A 20,026-nucleotide genomic window follows, 5' to 3' on the forward strand; every position below is an offset into this window, starting at 1 on the left:
CTTTTAGTAATCAAAATTATAATCATTGACTAAGGGATTCATGTTTTACTTGTCTATAATATTTATATGCCCATAAATGCTCCTGGCCAAATTAGTTAGGACATAGTTAATCTTGCATAATGTCCTACTTCCTCATATACTCTTTTGAACATAGTAGAAGTTTATTCCTTAAGCGTATTCGATTTTTCCTCTAAGCTCTCAAACTTCAATCAAATCATTTAGAGCTTCACATAATCAAAATAAGTTTAAAGGCTAAAATGATTGCTATAGGTGCCGATCTAGATGATAGAACAAAATTCATAGAAACCTATGCATGAAACTTAAAATTCAAAGTCATTTGAACTTTTGCCTCTCACTCGTTAGGATTCATAAAGAAAAGAGGTAATGTATGCTTAGTTCTTTCAAAGAAATACTTATTGTGACTTTTTAGTCCTCTATGTCGAAGCATGATAAGCCAAGATTAAATCACAAAAATTCTAAAACACCTAGCTAAGTATTTAGAAAATAAGAAAAGGCATAAAATGATTAAGGGATTAACTCAGGGGGAGCATTACACTTTCATGACTACTATATTAAAATGCTCTCATAATCATAGTTTGCATGCCTTAATGAATAACAATACTGCATTGAACTCAATTCTATCCTCTGTTCTTTACAATTTATTTTTTTTTTTTTATGGATAGATTATATTTATGAATTTAAAATTGCTACTTGATTGCATGCTTAGTCTAGAATGTCTCCTATATGGCAGATGCAGGGGATGTGTATTGCGTGCTGGTAGTTGAAATAGGTTCTCGTATGCTCAAACTGAATTATTTTGAATTGATTACTTGAATCTATTATGTTTTGGTGCATGAAAATTTGAGAAATGTTCAATTTATAGACAGCTTGCTGCCAAAAATTGCAACAAAAAGTTTCCCAAACTAAAACCTTGTGTTAAAGATGATTATGATAAAATAAACGTTAAAATATTTTTGAAAGGATGAGTGAAAACTAACTGAAAATTAAATTTCATCCTTGCATAATCATCAAGTAGTTAGGGGAGCTAAGCTCCATCCTTATAGAATGAGCTTAAAGGACTTATATGCATTTTACGGATTTATTTCTTGTATATTGAGGCTCTTCTGTAACCCTAAACATAAGATTCGGCTTTTATGGCTTTATATTTAGATATGAATTGTTCTTGGTTATGTACTATATAGTACGCCTCAATATCTATTTATGATGCATTTGTTGCCTTTTGGGTTGACTATACTAATCAAGTGACAAATATATATATATATATATATATATATATATATATATATATATATATATATATATATACATACATTTAGTATAGTTGGTCCAAGCAATCTAAAAATAAATTCTTATACTGCTTAGTAAATTTATTCTTGGCTAGTATATGTAGTTCATCTCATTTTGGCCATATCTTCAAATTGTTAGGGGGAGCAACTTAACTTAAAATTCTTCGGCTTTAAAATTCCTTAACAATTCTAACACTTTCATTCATACTCTTAATGTATATATTGAGCTGTGTGCTTCATACTGATCATGAATCTTGGATGTATTTGAATCATAGCATGCACTATTTTAGCCTTTAAAGAATATCATGCATGAATTGATAATGAGCTATTCTTGTAATCATTCAAGTCTTTGATTTATTTGTGGGACTTGCTCTACTTTCAAACAGTATGTCGCCGAAATTTCAAAAAAAATTTCCCAAAATTGAATCTTATATTTAAATGTTTTGTGTTTACTTTCCTACCTTAGCCGCTTCTTGTTGATGTCAAAAAGGGGGAGAAGTGTCTAATATAAAATTGGGAAAGTTAAATGTATCTCAGTTCATATTATCACCTCATACTATTTGAGCTTTAATTGACAATTAAAACTAAATGCATAATTTGTATATGTTTGTCTTCATTTAAATGCCTGCACTTAAAATTCAAATTCTATGCATATACTTAGGGGGAGCCTGTTTGGCTTCGCCTACTTTTGCAAGTTGTTTTGTCGTCATCAAAAATGGGGAGAATGTTGACTCTATAAGTCTGATCCCATTTTGATTATGACAAAACCAATGTTTCTCACATGTGCACTAAGCTTCTTCAATAGGTTTATCCTTAGCATGCACTATTGGTAGGAACTTAAGCAAGCCATACGGACTATGAAGATCAAGCTTCATTTATAGCGTCTGAAGAATCGAAAGAATGAAGACCTATTTTTTTATTATATTTGCATTCATTTTTAATTGGTCTTTAATAGTAAATATAGGAAAAGGTCTATAATAATATTTGCATGTCATGCATGCAGGTAATTGTAAGCTCAAAACCTTAGAAAGACCTTAGGGAACCATTCGACCGATGCCAAATTTTTGGGACCATTTCAAAATGACCCTAAAAAGACCTTAGGTCCCTACACAAATGCATAAAATAGTCCCTATAATCACTTTCATTATTAGGGGAAAGAATTGAAATGAATTGAACGAAATAGGTAAATCTATAAGAGGTCGGGCGACCTAACCCATTGTGTTCAAAACACTTCGGGCGCCTGAATAGCTAAAAAGTCAGCGGGTTGACTTGGTTTCGGGCAACCAAACCAAATATTAGTGTACCATCCTCGGTCAACTGAACCAGTACTATGTACTTTTCAATCATCCTCGGGAGCCCAAACCTACAGTTCATTTTACCCTCTAGCGACTGAATACGTGAGTTTGGTAAATCGAACTTGAGACTAGGCGACCGAAATGCGGACAAGATGATTTTTGCCTTGGTTCAGCCAACCGAACATGCACTCGGGCACCTGAACGTCCAAAAGAGACTTTTCTACTAAGTTTATTCGGGCGATCGAACCATGGTTCAGTTACCCGAAAACTCTCGGGTTGTTTATTTTTTACCAGGGTTAAAACTCTTTAAATGTGGTTATTTTTTCTAATTGGCTTTTAAACAATTCTAATAATGCCCTATGAGTCCTTAGCAGTCATAATTTGGGCTACCTCTATATATAGGCCCTCATTTGTGCTAATTAGGAAAACATTAGTGAAATCAATTAGCAAAAATCCTCTCAAACTCAAAAATCTCATTTTGGCCAATCTTCTTCAAATCCTCTCATACACTCATTCCTTTGATAAATCCTACTATTGTAAGAGTAATTATTGTGCTATTGCTTTGTTATAGATTGCTTGATACTCTCAATACTTTGGTTATTGATTATTATTGATTTTTGGAGAGTTAAGCAAAGAGTTATCCCGCAGATTTAATTTGATAAATCTAGTGTTGGGAAAAACTCATTAGCTTGAGGATCTTTGCATTGTTATTGCAAGATTCCTATAGCTATATTTTTTGTGTGTAAAATATTTTACAAGCTATAACTTTTTCAAACAAATCTTGTGCTTATTTAATTGAGGAAAATATTTTGAGATTGTTTGAATATTGTTTGCAGCATCCTTGAAACCCTAATTCATTATTGAGATTTGTTAAACTATGTTTCAAAAAAGTAGCTTGTTAGAACACTCTTGAGCATATTTGTGATTATACTTTGCTGAGTATTTGCTTGCGCAGAATCACATCACTGAGCTTACAATTCATATACAATTGATGTGTGGTTGATTGGTTACATTTGGTACATATCTGCTTGATTGAGAAGTATAATCACTGTACCCAGTTTGTATTGAGAAATACTGTTGTATTCCTAGCGTGGCCTAAGGGAGTGGTAATCCAGACCGGTAAGGATTGTATGTAAAGGTTGAGGTCATCCGTGTGCTAATTAACCTGGTTGTTTAGGTGCCACTCCACTCGTTAAGTGAGCTTATAGTGTAATCCTTGTGCGGGTTTGCCAAGGCAGGGACGTAAGCAAGATTGGCCGAACCCCGATATCATATTCGGTGTCAAGTTTACATTTCCTGCATTATATTCTGCTTTGTGCTTGATTTAAATTTTCTACTGAATATACTACATATCTTATCAGAATTACTTTTTGGTTAAGAAATACTAAAATTTTGGTGCATGCTCTAAAATTTTTTTAATATATCATATGTTCAACTTCATATACATTTAGACTGCCCCTAGGTTGCGTAATACTGCTGCTGGATTAGTTGAACCTAGGAGGAAATTTTTTAATCTCCAATTCACCCCCCCCCCCCCACCCTCTTGGGATTGCACCGAAGCTAACAAGCATGCATATAAGAAACTTTTGAGGGAGTATATGATTTTGATTCCGTTACAAAATAACCAATATATAAATTTTTCTACTTCTTATTTTCTTTACCATTAAAGCAATTCCTTCCTTTTCTAAAAATTTTCTTTGAGCACCTAGGAGTTTTTGAAAATTACTTCTTCCTTCTGTAAATTTTTAAATGATTTTGGAGTCATCTTCCAGTTTTCCTTCTAAACTTGCAATTTTCAAATCCTTTTCTTTTATCAATGTGGAATGAGATTCCTTTAAGCTTTCTAAAAACTTTGATAATTATTTATTTTTATTTTTCAAACCAGTGTTCTTTTTAATTATTTTCTCAAGAACTTTATAAGCATGAAGATACTCCTTTTTCAACTCTTCATATGAAGGCATGCTATCATTTACAGAATCATCACTAGAATAATATGAGGTCAAGGAAGAACAAGATTGTACCTCATGATCGCTATGTGCCATTAGGCACAGATTTGCAACTTCATCCCCTCTTGAGTCACTGTCAAAACTACTGGAACTTGGTTTGTCCCAAGTGACCGCTTCCATTGCCTTCCTTTTCTTTTTGGAGTCCTTCTTAAACAATGGACACTCCAGCTTGATGTGGCCAACCTTTTTGCAGTTGTGGTACGTCGTAGGATCTGACTTTTTTTTCTCTCTTGTTTGATTCTCCATTTTTTTTTCTCGAGCCTTGATATTTTGTAGCAAATCTCCTATTCTTTTTAAAGAACTTTCTGAACTTTTTGGTTAGCAAGGCCATGTCTTCATCAATGTCCTGATCACTTTCCTCACTGGAGCTACTTGCAGAAGCTTTGAGAGTTGTAACCTTCATTGTTTTACTTTGCTCATTAGTCCTTTTGTTGATGGCTATTTCATAGGTGATAAGGGATCAAATGAGCTCATCTAGGGTCATTTCTTTCAAATTTCTCCCTTCAGCTATAGCTATTGTTTTTGGTTCCCAAATTGGAGGTAATCCTTTGAGTACCTTCACGATCATCTCATAAGTAGGATAAGTTTTTCTAATAGCATTTAGAGAATTTGTAATGTGTGTTAATCTAGTGTACATAGATTGTATAAATTCATTAGGAGTCATTTTAAAAGCTCCATATTCACTTGTGAGCATATCAATACAACTATCCTTAACATTCGTAGTTCCTTCATATATGATTTCTAATTTATATCAAATCTCTTTAGCATTTTTGCTTTGCATCTAAAGCACAATATAAAGCATTCATAGTACTAGCATTTACTTGCAATAACTTCATGTCATCTTCACTCAAATTATCCTCATTTTTAGGAATACATTTATTTTTAATAGTTTTCATAGATATATAGTCTCCCTTGGCAACAACTCTCCACACTCTCCAATCCATGTTTTGAAGAAAACATCTCATTCTTTGTTTCCAAAACATATAGTTAACACCACAGAAGATCAGAGGACATAAAGATGATTATCCCTCACCAAAAGGGGATACACCAAGTTGAGTCATGTGATCTTTATACAAATACGTTTAAACTTTTTGTAACAAGACTCTGATACCAATTGTTAGTTTTGGAGAAATCCCAAGAGTGAGGTGAATTGGATATTTCAAACTTAGGTCAAACAATTTAACAATTATTTAACTGATTCATAGTCTTTATCAAATTTGAATATAAAGCATGTGCAACAATCACAACAATAAAAATTATAACCATACACATGTGGAAATTTAAAGAGTGCAAGGTTAGAGAAGACAACACTGAAATTTACAAGGTTTGGCGATTCCCGCCTACGTCCTTGTGTCTCAAGACAACCTCTTGAGGATTTCCACTATCGACTTCTTCAACCAAGGTGGAGCTACCTTGTACAATACTCATTCACTCAGGTGGAAATAACCATTACAACCCTCCTTCTAGGTGGAGATACTTCTCCAAGCGATATACCCTCACTCGGCACAGTTCAAACTCGAAAGGCAAAATACCGAATGGAAATAAGGTTTGTGTATAAGGAATGCTTTTTTGCAAGGTAACAAGCACAATGAATAAACCTTTCTAATACACTCTCAAAAGATATGAATGAAGCTCAATAGAGTCGGAAATGATTTTCTCACAAATGGACTTTTACAAATAAAGAGAGTATGAGAACTTTTGAATTTGAGAGAAGAGTATAAAATATGCTCAAATGATTCAAGAGTATTCAATGATATGTCAAAAGTGTTCTCCAAGTGTTTAAGCTTGGTATGTATAAGCAAAAACAAGATATAGTCATTTTATAACCATTTGGCCTTTAAAATAATATTATATTTAAAAAATATGGTCATTTTTCTAGCATTTGTTGGCTTTACCTGAGAGTTCCGGTCGATTGAACCCAAGGTGATTTTCCATTTTAGCGTGATTCGGTCGATTGACCAATGATCCGGTCAACCAGATCATACAATGAAGAACTTTGGTCAACCGGGCTTTATATCCGATCGAATAAACCCCTTATGTGTTTTAGTCGTTTTCAATTTCAAACTTGTTTCAAACCTTTTGTATTTGTTTATCACTTTTAATAAAAATGTTTTCTTTGAAAACTTGAGATCCCTCAGTCTATGGTCATTAATGAGCTTCACATCAAATTAAAGAGTTATGCATTTACAATTGAAACCCTAAATGCATTACAATTGAGAAGTACATGTCTTCAAGCTTTTGCTCTTCAATATACCATGGAATGTGCCAAATGATGTTTACTTTGAGTGCTTCATGGCTTCTACTTTGCATCGACCATTTGTGCTTTCTAAAACATAAACCAGTTCATATATTTAACACACAAATGAGATGCTTGTGATTTATCATTATTAAAACGGTATATGACTCAAAAAGTTAACAAAAAGTATGTTGGCCTATTTAAAGAAAATTAGGTTTTGACATAACAATAAAATATGGGTCCAACTAGTTAAACATGTTTAGCCATCTCATGAGTTTATGTCTTACGTAAGGACACATGTCAAAAGATGAAGGCTTCTATAACCTAACCCCAACATATCCTATAAACAGTATTTTTTACCTTCTCCAGGGGTGCTCCCAACTATGAGCCACAACAACTTGTGCAGAATAACAACAATGTGGAGAGCAAGCACATATCAACATCTATCCTTTGCTCTTGGGAACCTTCTTCAATCAAGGGCACGGTGGTCAAAAAACATTAAATTCTCAATTGTTCTTGTTTAATCAATTCTTCACTTAGACATTAATATTTCGTGATCAAGCTCAAGCCCACAAATTGGAAATAAAACCCATATTTTGAGAAATCTTTAGGAACCACCATTGACTCATTGGAGAACGTGTTTTTTCAAGTTTTGAATTAGTAGATATCTTTAAAGAGATCAAAGATCAACACAAATCCATCTTCCCACATATTGTCAAATTTGTTATCTAGAAGATCCATCACCACCTTATTTGAGAATATGCCCTCTAAGCTCTCAATGTGATTAAAATGATTGATGATCAAACACAAATCTATCTTCCAGTAGATCATAAAATTAATTTGTCATTTGGAGCATCAATCACCAGGGAACTCGCTCTTCAAGCCTTTGAATCAGTAGATATCTTTAAAGAGATAAAAAAATCAACACAAATCCATCTTCCCTCATATTGTCAAATTTGTTATCTAGAAGATCCATCACTGCCTCATTTGTGAATAGGCTATTTGAGGTCTCAAAGCATCTAATCCTTTTAAAATGATTAAAGATCAAACGCAAATACTTTCAACTAGATCATCAAATTCGCCATTCAAAAGATCAAACACTCTTTGAACCCTCACATCGATAATTTTTTTTGAAGGAGATCCAAGGTCAAATACAAAATGCCTCATCAATAGATTATCAAATCTACATTTAAAATATACAACACTAAATTGTTCGGGAACATGCTATTTGAGCCCTTGAATCGGCAAATCTTTTGAAGGAGATCGAATCAAAGGAATCTTTAGTTTTCATTGTAACAAGTACACACAAAGATTTTACCATTCTTTTATGCAATATAAAAATTAAACATTTGTTTTAACTTTTATTGTCTTGCTTTCAAGATGGGCATGAAATTTGGGAGTTACAAATTTTTAGCACACCTGGTGAGACGAGAAAATCCATCCAATTTGAATTGCTGTGCATCAGTCCTCATTTTAATATGCATGCTCACTTTGCTATTTTTATATATAGGCATGCCTTCCACTTCCGTTTGATAAATATACACACATGCATACTTTTCATGTGCATGCCCTTATATCATGCATGCGATAAATATCTGTTTTTTTTTTATGAGAATTAAACTTGGACATTGTCTATGCAGAAATAATTTTTTGTTCAGGCCCAAGTAGTTTTGTATTAAGCTTTAACTTTACACACTCGATTCAGCATTATCATCACCAGAAATTAATCTCTCCCGGTGCTATTTTTTCATTCTGTTACTGTCCTCATGGTTGATGTGGCATATTCCATCAGCACGAAAAGATTCATTGGGAAACCAACCATCAATCAATTTGCATATAGCAGCATGAAGTCTTGAATTAGTAGATAGGGCTACGTGGCATATTTCATCTTTTCTTTTCTTTTTTTTTCTTTTTTTTTTTTAAATTACGCACCGGATATCCACGTGTCCGTTTTACGATCCACGTGATTAATCCTGCGCCCCTTGAAGTTAACCCCACAATTTCAAAGAAAGGATAAATTCAGAAATTTAGGAACGGAAACGAACTCAAAAGGGTTTGAACACATATTCCATCTTTAGTTTGTCTATTAAGGGGAGCACATCTCTCAGATTTCAAATTGTGCCTTTAAAAAGTGAAAACAGCCATCCCAATAAGTGGCAGGGTCAAACCAAGTGGCAATAATGCTAGCACTCCTACAGGATTTGCTAAGGTTTTTTTTATTTTACTGAAAAAAAAAAAAAAAGAGTCAAATAAAAACGAAGACGCCAAAATGAAATCCTAACTGTGATTTTTTAGACTGAACAGGTGCACATTACTGAATCCACGAACAGCATGGTGATAAGGTCAGTTCGTTTGTACAGAATAACATTCCGTAAAGAAGCTTTCAGATTCAAAATTAGTTTGGAATATTTAGTTGTGGAAAAGATGGAGTCTTTCATTTTCCATTTTCTGTTTTTCACCGCCTTTCTTTTGCAAATTCGTTATTTGTATATAAAAAGAGAAAATCAATAAGTTGTTTCTCCAAATGTTAAAAAGCTGAAAAATGAAATGAAATTTTTGTTTTGGAAGGAAAAAGCACTCCCATTCCCTCCTTTTTTTTGGGGTTCAAACTAAGTGCTCATTCATTGAAGCCTTGAAGGGTCCCTAGGCAAGGAAGAATTCATCTCGTGACCTGTTCTTCCTCCCAACCAACTCTTAATTGAGCAATTGTTCTGAAGACCTCAGTCATCCCCTCCCACAGCAATATTTGCAAGCCTGGAAGAATAAATAGTGGCCAAACAATTCATGAATCAATCAGAGAATTTTGAATATCTTCCAGTCACCTGAAAAGAAAATAAACAAATAAATGAGAACCAATTAAAGGGAAAAAAATCAGTATATGCAGTGAAAATAGTGTTCAGTCAATAATGTGCTTATTTGCACTCACTAGATGAGACCATGTCACTCCAATTCTTCCCATTCCAGCCCTGCCACTTGGTCCCCTGCCTCTCTAGCTTTATTTTTCTCCTCAACAGCTTGGAGCTGAAGGATATGCCTTTTACCTTCAAGGTGCAGCTTGAATGATTTTTCATCAATGCACCAGAGCCTACAGATTTCACACCAAAGCCGCTGGTTTACCCTCTCTTCACCATATTCTCTACCTAGTTGTACAGTTTCCAGTCTAGCTTTGTGCTTTTGGCCTGCTACATGTAGCTTGAATGCATTTTCATCCATGCACAGAATTCCACAGAGTTCACACCATGGTTTCTGGTTTGCTTTCTTCTCACCATCTTTCCTGCCAAGTTGTACAGCTTGCAGTCTAGCCTTGTGCTTTTGACCTGATAAATGTAGCTTAAATGCATTTTCATCCATGCCCGGAATTTCACACAATTTACACTCTCGTTGCTGGTTTCCTTTCTCTTCACCATTTTTTTTACCAGATTTCAACTTTAGTAACCTAGCACTGTGCTTTTGACCTCTTAAGTGCTGCTCAAGACAAATGTTAGAAGAGCACGGCACTTGGCAGATCTTACAGAAAAGGTTATCCATCTTTTTTACAGATGAGTGACAACTACCAATTGGTTTCTGCTGCTGAGGTGGCTGGAATTGCAGCCTGCTATCTGGTGCCTTTCGCTTTATTCCTAGCACACTCAGGCTTGGACTCACACTTGGTTCTTGTCTTGGACTCTCAATTGAAGATGGCACCTGACACAGAATTTGTAGCGCTTAAATTAGTAGTGAGGCGTAAGCAGAAAATTATGCGCCTGCAGTAAATAAATAATATATAAACCCGACCATATATGAAACTAATGCTAAAAGTTAAAAGAACACACAATTTTACAGTAATTTACATTGCATTAGAAATCCAATGTTTAAACAAAATTTTCACCCCTTTTCAGTAACCAACCGTAGTAGTAATCATGCAGACTAGTTAACTTTTCTAGCATACCATTTAGCAAGATTTAAAACCTGAAACCTAACAGAACTTAACTCCATAGGTGCTTCCTAGCTATTACCCATATGTAAGTCACCAGTTCAAATGATTTATGGTTTAAGATGAAAATGGGATTTATGCATCCTCTGATGACAAAGGGTTGAGCCCAATGAGTTCAAGCGAATACAGGTTGCTGGAAGGTGACCCAATAATGCAGACAAATTTAGTTCTTGAAGTAGTGCAGCAAAAGGTTTTGGCCCCAATTTTGACTCATTTTCAAAAGGTTCTAGATGTTGTAAATATGCATGTCACATGAGTTCATGAAGTGATCTTTTCAGTAGATTAAATTACATATTATTAATTGGAGTTTTCTTATAGAAGTTGTGGTCATTAGACTTTGTCTGAAGTCAGCCAATTAAAGATTTTTATGGGTATGTTTGTAATCACTTTGTAAGAAAACGTGCATTTTGAGTCTTTATTTTCATCGAAGTCAATTACTTTTAGAAGAAAAACGTGAAGTGCCATTTTCCTATCCTTTGAGGGTTGTTCCAACTTCCAAGTCTATAAAAGCAACTGAGGAAATGTATTAGCATATTAGAGAGTGATTTTGAATGAAAATTGGAGACTTTGGCCTTTGTGTTGTTTCTCTTTAGATCTATATCTCCTTTGTGAGTGGTGATAAAGTCTGTATCCCTAAAGTGATGAATTATTTATATCTTTAGAGTGGTCAGTTCTCTTGCTTCTGTATCTCTTTGGTGGATTCCATTGAATGGTGAACAAAGCTATCTGTTGTGTGTATTGGTCTGCTAGTTCCTCATTTATAGCAACCTAGTATTAGATGGTATCAGAACACACAATTCTCATAATTGTTCATGGTTGTTATATGCAAGAACAACATAATAAAGATATTCATGATCTTAAAATGGATGAGATGGGAAGGCAAATACAAGAACTTAAGCAACATGTTGAACGTTAGGAGAATCATGTTGGTGATGAAAATAGTTCTGAAAATAGTTCCAACAATGATGATGGTGAATTAGGAAAACAAACAAGAACAGTTTAAAAGATCAGCTTTCAGCATCATCATGTTCTTCTTCTTCTTCTTCTTCTTCTTCTTCTTCTTCTTCTGAACCATCCTATTCTTCCTCTTCAGAACCATTCTCTTCTTCCATATCGTCCTTATCTTCAGCATGACTTTCTTCCTTAGAGTCCTCATCATCACTCCCATTATTACTTGCTGGAGCAGAACTGATGTCCATGGGATCAGTAGTGGGTGAGGAGCTTGCTAAGTGTTTCTCAATACGACTTAGGCATTCATCAAGTGAAGTGTAATTTGCTTGAAGGAAAGAAAAGTTTGTTTGAAGAGATTGGAGTCCGGTTTGCATGGCGTTACTAAAGGTGGTAAATTGCTGATAGAAAGGATTAAACCACGCAGGAGATGTAACAACAGGAGATTGATGCACTTGACCTCCACTTCCTTTTAAAATCCATCCATCCTCATATTTTTCATAACCCATTAGTTTTAGAGTAGTGGAATTGAAAATATCGTAATAGGTTCGTTTCACAAAGAAATCAATAGGAGAGGATACTTGCAATTTTGCAAAGAGTTGATTCAGATCTCCTCCATAGGGAAGAATAACCCATCGTGCTTCAACACGAGATATAATCCATTTGAGCATTAAACTAGGTAGGTCTAGTTTCTTGCCCTTGAGTAAGCACCATAGTACAAAACAGTCTAAGTAGGAGATATATGCGTGTGAACCGGCTTGAGGAAGGATATTATAAGTGATGATCTTTTGAAGAATTTGTGCTTGAAGGTTCATGTGCTTGTACAAAGGTGGATTTTCAAAGGAAAAAGGCTCGGTGTCCATAATTAAGGGAAGAAATGCTTCTGGAGTAAAGTCTTGTTCCATTATCCAAGATGTGCCAAAAGGAGGGCATTCGAAATCTCCTTTGGGAATTTTGAAAATTTTGGCTATGGAATCGGGAGTAAGAGAAATGGATTTTCCCATTACTTCAGTAGAAAGCCCGGTTTCTTCCTTGACCAAATTTGCATAAAAAATTTTTAATAGTTTAGCGAAGTGTCCCTTGGCTTGCTACAAGATAAAATTCTTCCATCATAGTGCATCAAATAATGATAGGATGTGAGGGAAATTGGATGTGAAAAATAAGGTATCAAGAATTTTACCTAGTGTTGGATCCGCCGTACATAAGTGATTTCGGTAGAAACTCTTGGCATGAGGAGCAACAAGCCATTGTTCGATGGTTGAGTCCTCAATAGATTGAGAAGAGGTGGAGGGATTCTTGCGTCCAATGCTCTTAGTTCGTGGCATTTTTGGATTTTCTATGAAAACCGAAGGTGAAGAACCCTAGAGTTGCGTGAGGAATAGGAAATGGAGGATGAGATTTCATAGATTTGGAGGAGGAAGGACTGAGGGATAGAGGAGAGTGAGAGCTAGATGATGAAGAACTAGCATTCATTACTAAGAAGTTTGGAAAATTCTTTAGGAGAAATAAAAAATTTTCTAGAAAGTTTAAAGGGTTGAAAACTAAAAAAGTAGAAACAAGTAAAAAGGAAAACAAGAAAGAACCTCCCATTTGTTACAATTGCAAAAAGGTAGGAAATATTAAACCCGATTGTCCACAGCTCAAAAAGGATGCCAAAAAGAAGAAAAGGTAATGAAAGCTACTTGGGATGACGCCAGCTCAAGCGAATCGGAAAGCAAATCAAGTGAACAAGAAGCGGCCAACATATGCTTCATGGCGAATGATGATGAGGTAAACTTCTACTATTCATCAAATGAATCTAGTGATAGTTCATATAACGACTCTAGTGATAGTATGCCATCATACAAAGAAATGCAAGTTGAACTCTTTGCTTTACACAATAGATTTGTAAGAGTCACAAAAAGGAATATTGTCTTAAAAGAACAAAATGAATCATTCAAAAAACAACTTGACACACTAAAATCAGTTGAAAAAGAAAAGAACTCACATATTGATGAACTTATGAAAAAGATAAATGACTTATCTCAAGAGATAGTTGAATTACAAGTGAATGGTCAAAATAAGAAAGACTTAGAAATTAAGGATCTTAAAGACAAAATTGAAGATAAAGAGAAAATCATATACAATTTTATCAAAGGAAAAGAAAACTTTGAAAAGTTGCTTGGTAAACAAAAGATGTAATTAGACAAGGAAGGAATTGGATATAATGTAATAAAGAACAAAAGGAAAAAAGATCTTTATATGGGATATTTTTTCGAAGAGTCAAAATACTATGCAAGTACTTCCTCAAACAATATCCATCAACACACTACATGTTTCCTATGTAAGAAAAAGGGACACATTAAATTTAATTGTCCATTTAAAAAAAAAAAGTGTAAGAGTAAAGAAAGTATGGAAAATTAAAGAAAACAAAAATGAATCTAAGAAGTCTAAGACAGTTTGGAATCCTAAGAGTAACATGTTGAATCCTTCTTGTAAGTTTGCCTTAGGACAACGACATCAAAAGACAAATGGTACGTAGACAGCAGGTGTTCTAGGCACATGACTAGAAATAGATCCAAATTCACCTCACTCATGCAAAAAGATGTCACTTTTGGAGACAATGCTAAGGGTAAAATCATTGGGATTGGTAAGATAGGTAAAGAACCCTCCCTTACTATTGATGATGTGTTATTAGTAGAAGGGTTAAAACATAATCTATTAAGCATTAACCAATTAAGTGACAAAGGATTTGATGTAACCTATAAACAAGATAAATGTGTTGTTGAAAATAGAGAAAAACACAATGTTTTCTTCACTGCTCAAAGAATTGACAAAGTATATTGCATAAACTTTGAAAAGATAAACTCTCAAAATATTACATGCTTAGTATCTATGAATGAGGCTAGCTGGTTATGGCATAGAAGACTAGGACACGCTATTATGGACTTATTGTCAAGATTAGCTAAAAAGAATTAGTTAGAGGAATTCCTAGTACAAAGTTTGTTAAAGATAAAATATGTGATGCTTGTCAATTAGGAAAACAAAGTCCAGCTTTAAGAAAAAGAAACATATCTCCACTAGCAGGCCTTTAGAGCTTATTCACCTAGATTTGTTTGGACCAACCGGGACACAAAGTCTAGGAGGAAAGCAATATGCTTTCGTCATCGTTGATGACTACTCTAGGTTTACATAGGTACTCTTCTTAACCTCAAAGGATGAAGCATGCACTATGTTAGTAAACTAATGTAAAAGACTTCAAAATGAAAAGGGTTATGACATTTTGAACATTAGAAGTGATCAAGGAAGAGAATTCAATAATAAAGACGTAGAAAAATTCTGCAATGAACATAGAATTAGACATAACTTTTCAGCACCAAGAACTCCACAACAAAATGGAGTTATAGAAAGAAAGAATAGGACACTTCAAGAAATGGCTAGGACTATGTTGAATGAAAACAAATTACCTAAATACTTTTGGGCTGAAGCGATTAACACCGCATGTTATGTGATAAATAGAGTATCTATAAGATCAAGCTTAAATAAAACTCCATACGAATTATGGAAAGGAAGAAAACTCAATATACGTTACTTACATGTTTTGGATGTAAGTGCTTTGTGCTTAATGACAAAGATGACCCAGGAAAATTTGATGTTAAATCGGATAAGGACATTTTCCTAGGATATGCAGCAAATAGCAAAGCCTATAGAATCTACAATAAGACAACAATCCATGTAACTTTTGATGAAGCTAATCCTTACACTAAAACAATTGAAATTGAAAAGAAAGATGACTCCTTACAAAAACAAGAGAATTTAGATATTGAAGAAGTAAAAGAAGAAATCATTGAAGAGACTCCAAATGATAATCCTATAGAAAATTCTGAATTACCAAAGGAATGGAAATACACAAGAAATCATCCGAAAGACCAAATAATAGAAGAACCTTCTAAAGGAGTAACTACAAGATCATCTTTGAAAAACCTATGTAATCACTATGCATTCCTATCTCAAGAGGAACCTAAAAATGTTGAAGAAGCCTTAAAAGATGATTCATGGATAATTGCTATGCAAGAGGAATTAAATCAATTTGAAAGAAGTAAAGTATGACAAGTAGTACCCAAACCTAAAAATCATTCAATTATTGAAACTAAATAGGTTTTTAGAAATAAAAAGGATGAAAATGGTATAGTTGTCAGAAACAAAGCTAGACTTGTAGCTAAAGGGTATAACCAAGAAGAAGGAATAGATAATGACGAAACTTTTGCCCCCGTAGTTAGAATGGAAGCAATAAAAAATGCAATTAGCTTACGCATCCCACAAAAATTCAAATTATACCAAATGGATGTTAAAAGTACTTTCTTGAATGGATATATAAATGAAAAAGTATACGTAGAACAACCTCCAAAATTTGAAGATATAAAACAACCTAATCATGTATTTAGATTAACCAAAGCTTGTATGGACTAAAACAAACTCCTAGATCTTGGTATGAAAGATTAAGCAACCTCTTACTAGATAATGGTTTCTCAAGAGGAAACGTAGATAGTACCTTATTCATAAAATCCAAAAACAAAGACATGCTTATAATCCAAATCTATGTTGATGATATAATATTTGGTTCTACTAATGAAGAATTATGTAAAGAATTTGCAAAATGCATGCGAAATGATTTGAAATGAGTATGATGGGAGAATTAAATTACTTCCTAAGTTTACAAATAAAGCAAGCTAAGAATGGAACATTCATTAATCAATCAAAATACATAAGAGAAATGCTTAAAAAATTTGATATGGAAGGATGTAAACCAATAGGAACTCCTATGAGTACCTTAATAAGTCTTGACAAAGACGAAAAAGGAAAACCAGTAGATATAAAACACTATCAAGGTATGATAAGAAGTTTATTATACTTAACAGCTAGTAGACCGGATATAATGTTTAGTGTGTGCTTATGTCCTCGTTTTCAATCAGCTCCTAAAGAATCACATCAAGTAGCTGTAAAAAGAATTCTAAGATACTTATTAGGAACAATCGATCTAGGACTATGGAATCCAAAAGACACCGAATTTGAAATAACTAGCTATTCGGATGCAGACTATGCCAGATGCAAGATTGATAGAAAAAGCACAAGTGGCACATGTCACTTCCTAGGACGTTCCTTAGTATCGTAGTGTTCAAAGAAACAAAACTCAATAGCTTTATCAACTGCTGAAGCTGAGTATATGGCAGCCAGGAGTTGCTGTGCACAAAGTCTATATATGAAACAACAGTTAAAAGACTTTAATCTAGAATATCAAACAATTCCAATCAAGGGTAATAATACAAGTGCAATAAATATATCTAAAAATCCTATATCACACTCTAGAACAAAACATATTGATATTAGACATCATTGTTTGAGAGATCACGTTCAAAAAGAAGATATAATACTTGAATTTATCAATACAAATGATCAATGGGCTGATATTTTTACAAAACCTCTCTTGTTCTCTTCTTGTTGTACTTTGACAGTTCAAGGCTGATTTGGATCGTTGAACCAAGCGTGGGTTGATCGCTTGGAGAGATTTCTCTTCGTGAAAAAAAAGGGATTTATAAAAGGTTTGCTCCACCCAGAAATGAGCATTCATAGTGGAATCCTTTGGTGGTATTGGCCAAAGGCAAGGACGTAGGCTGGGAATAAGCCGAGCCTCATAAAAATCGTGGTGTTCTTCTTTCCCTACTCTTCTAAATTTCAGCACTTTATATATTCTTGTGTGTATGATAAGTGCAGGCTGCAGGGATCAAACACTAAAATAATAGAAGACTCTTAATAACTAAGAAAGTACGTTTCAATTAACCTTTAATAGAAGACCCTTATTACTTACAGGGCTGCTTACAAAGCAAAAGTTGAAATTCCACAAGAGCTCCAAAATTGTGGATAACTGAGTATTCTTGATTGATTATCTTGAAAGATAACTTAGTTGATTGTTAGTTTAAAGTTTTACTAACTTGTGGTGTGTTTAGTATTGGTTGTGAATTGTTTGAATCATTTAAGCTTTGCTGTGTGTATTGAACAAATAATTCAAGGAATCCTTAATGACTCTTGAATTTCTTGTTATATTAAACACACAACTTTATTAATTCAAACAATTTACAAACTACAACTAAAACACACCACAAGTTAACAAAAACTTAACCAAACAACAATTCAAAATAACCAAACACAATTTCCAATAAACCACAATATTGCATTACTTGGTGCAATTTCAACTTTTGTCAGCAACCCTGTAAATAGTATGCAAGCCTTGTTTTTGGAATGAATTTTGCAAATTAACCAACCTACTCCTTTGAGGTTTCCGCAAAAGGTTAATTGAAAAGTACTTTCTTAGTTATTAAGAGTCTTCTATTAATTTAGTGTTGATCCCTGCAGCCTGCACTTATCATACACACAAGAATATATAAAGTTCTGAAATTTGGTAGAGTAGGGAAAGAAGAACACCACGATTTTTACGTGGTTCAACTTATCCCCCATTACGAACGCACCTTTCCGAGCGGAGCAAACCTTTTACAAATCCCTCTTTTTCAGGAAGAGAAGCCTCTCCAAACGATCAACCCACGCTTGGTTCAACGATCCAAATCACTCTTGAATTGTCAAAGTACAATAAGAAAAGAACAAGAATCTGTGTACAAGAACACTCTCAAAATAGAGCAAGTTTGTACAAGTCAGAGCACTAAATATACTTCAATCGAATATTAAGATAGAAAGTATGAAGCTCAAGATTAGATATCACAGGAGGTTCTTTAGGAATTGAGAAAACTCAGTTGTAAATTAGAACTATGGGCTTATGAAACAGCAGCAATTCAGTAGAATTCTCCCAGCAAGAGTGTGAGCAAGAGTGAGCTTTGTGAGAGATTGAAAGTAGGATGCTTGATTGCTTGATTGTATGCTTGGTGATTTGATTCCTTGGGTTAAAGGAGTATTTATAGACTTTCTAGGGTGAGTTTCCTTGTTTCCCAAGTTACTTGGAGTGTCCACCAAGTTTTTATAACGTTTAGATTTGAACAACTAATTTTTAAAATTTTCCCGTTAAAGTACAAAATTTAACTTCTCGTAAGGTCTGTCAACGGAGTCACCCGACTGGGTCAGTGTTTGTATAGACCAATCGGCTGGACATGCGGCTGACACTATTCTGTCTATCCAAAAATTAATTCATTTAAATGTCAGTCGGCTGACTGAACATCGTTCAAAATAGTCAGTCAGCTGGACAGTCCCTGTGTCAGTCGGCTGACTAAACTTAGGTCAATTTTAAGATTTTGTTTGAACAAACTTAAATGTGACTTTTAAAAATCATTTTCCAGGGTTTTCAAAAACTGGTCTCTAAGTCTTTGTTGTATCCTAATGGGCCTCATATATCTATATAATATTGAATTGAAGTACTTACAAATGACTTTCTAAACATGAACTCATTTAGCACTAAGTCTTCAAGCTCTTTTCCATCTCCTGAGGTTCAGCTTCAAGTCCCAATAGGCTTTGAGCTTTCATTTGATTGGTTTTTATTGTTAAGCTTCTTCCCATGATATTCATGTGAGCACTCTAATGGTTCAAACCTGAAATATTATCACTTAACAACACATCTTAAGATATTCTTCATTCGTCATCATCAAAACAAGGTTGAAAAGTCATGTAGATCTCTCCCTTTTTTATGATGACAAACGAGGAGCAAAGATGAGAGTTCCTTTGAAAAGACTCTCCCTTATTATTAGCATTCTTTCATTATTGTAAGCATATGAAATCAAATACTATTAGCATTCTTTCAACATTTTAAGTATATGAAACCAAATACATATATCAAGCTCATGAAATTCAATTAGCATGTAGAGTGCTCCATATGCTTTAATATGTTCAATATGCTCTCAAAGTACTTTAATATTGGTGAATATGCTTCAAAAATATTCAATATATTCAAAAACAGTCATACAAGGTCAAAGTATTCAATATGCTAAAAGTATCATCTTTGCTTTCCATAATCTCTCTCCCTTTGGACATCAATCAAAACAAGGGGTAAGTTTAACAGGCCATTTAACAAGATAAGAGATCATACTAGTACAAGCAAAGCAAAGCAAACAAACTAAGTGTTTTACATACAAAATACTGAATACATTCAAAAAGTTCCAAGATTTAATTGTTGAGTACAAGAACAGTTTAAAGATCAGCTTTCAGCATCATCATGTTCTTCTTCTTCTTCTTCTTCTTCTTCTGAACCATCCTATTCTTCCTCTTCATACCCATTCTCTTCTTCC

General features: G+C 34.1%; 1 protein-coding gene across 7 annotated transcripts in view; it reads right to left on the reverse strand.

Moving 5' to 3' along the window:
• Positions 1-9,257: 9,257 nt before the first annotated feature.
• Positions 9,258-20,026, reverse strand: part of LOC131146235 (uncharacterized) — a 65,218-nt gene continuing 54,449 nt past the window's right edge. For 6 of the 7 annotated variants that reach the window (XM_058095670.1, XM_058095669.1, XM_058095671.1 and 3 more), the window contains 2 exons: positions 9,771-10,528; positions 9,258-9,666 (listed from right to left, as the gene is read on the reverse strand). In XM_058095670.1, coding sequence (XP_057951653.1) covers positions 9,785-10,528 — 744 coding nt within the window. In that variant the 3' untranslated portion in view covers positions 9,258-9,666; positions 9,771-9,784. Of the gene's footprint in view, positions 9,667-9,770; positions 10,529-19,167; positions 19,334-20,026 lie in introns of those variants that run through there. The other variant, XM_058095673.1, reaches the window with a different exon arrangement.

This window comes from Malania oleifera, chromosome 13 (genome assembly GCF_029873635.1).
Source record: "Malania oleifera isolate guangnan ecotype guangnan chromosome 13, ASM2987363v1, whole genome shotgun sequence".
Taxonomy (NCBI): domain Eukaryota; kingdom Viridiplantae; phylum Streptophyta; class Magnoliopsida; order Santalales; family Ximeniaceae; genus Malania; species Malania oleifera.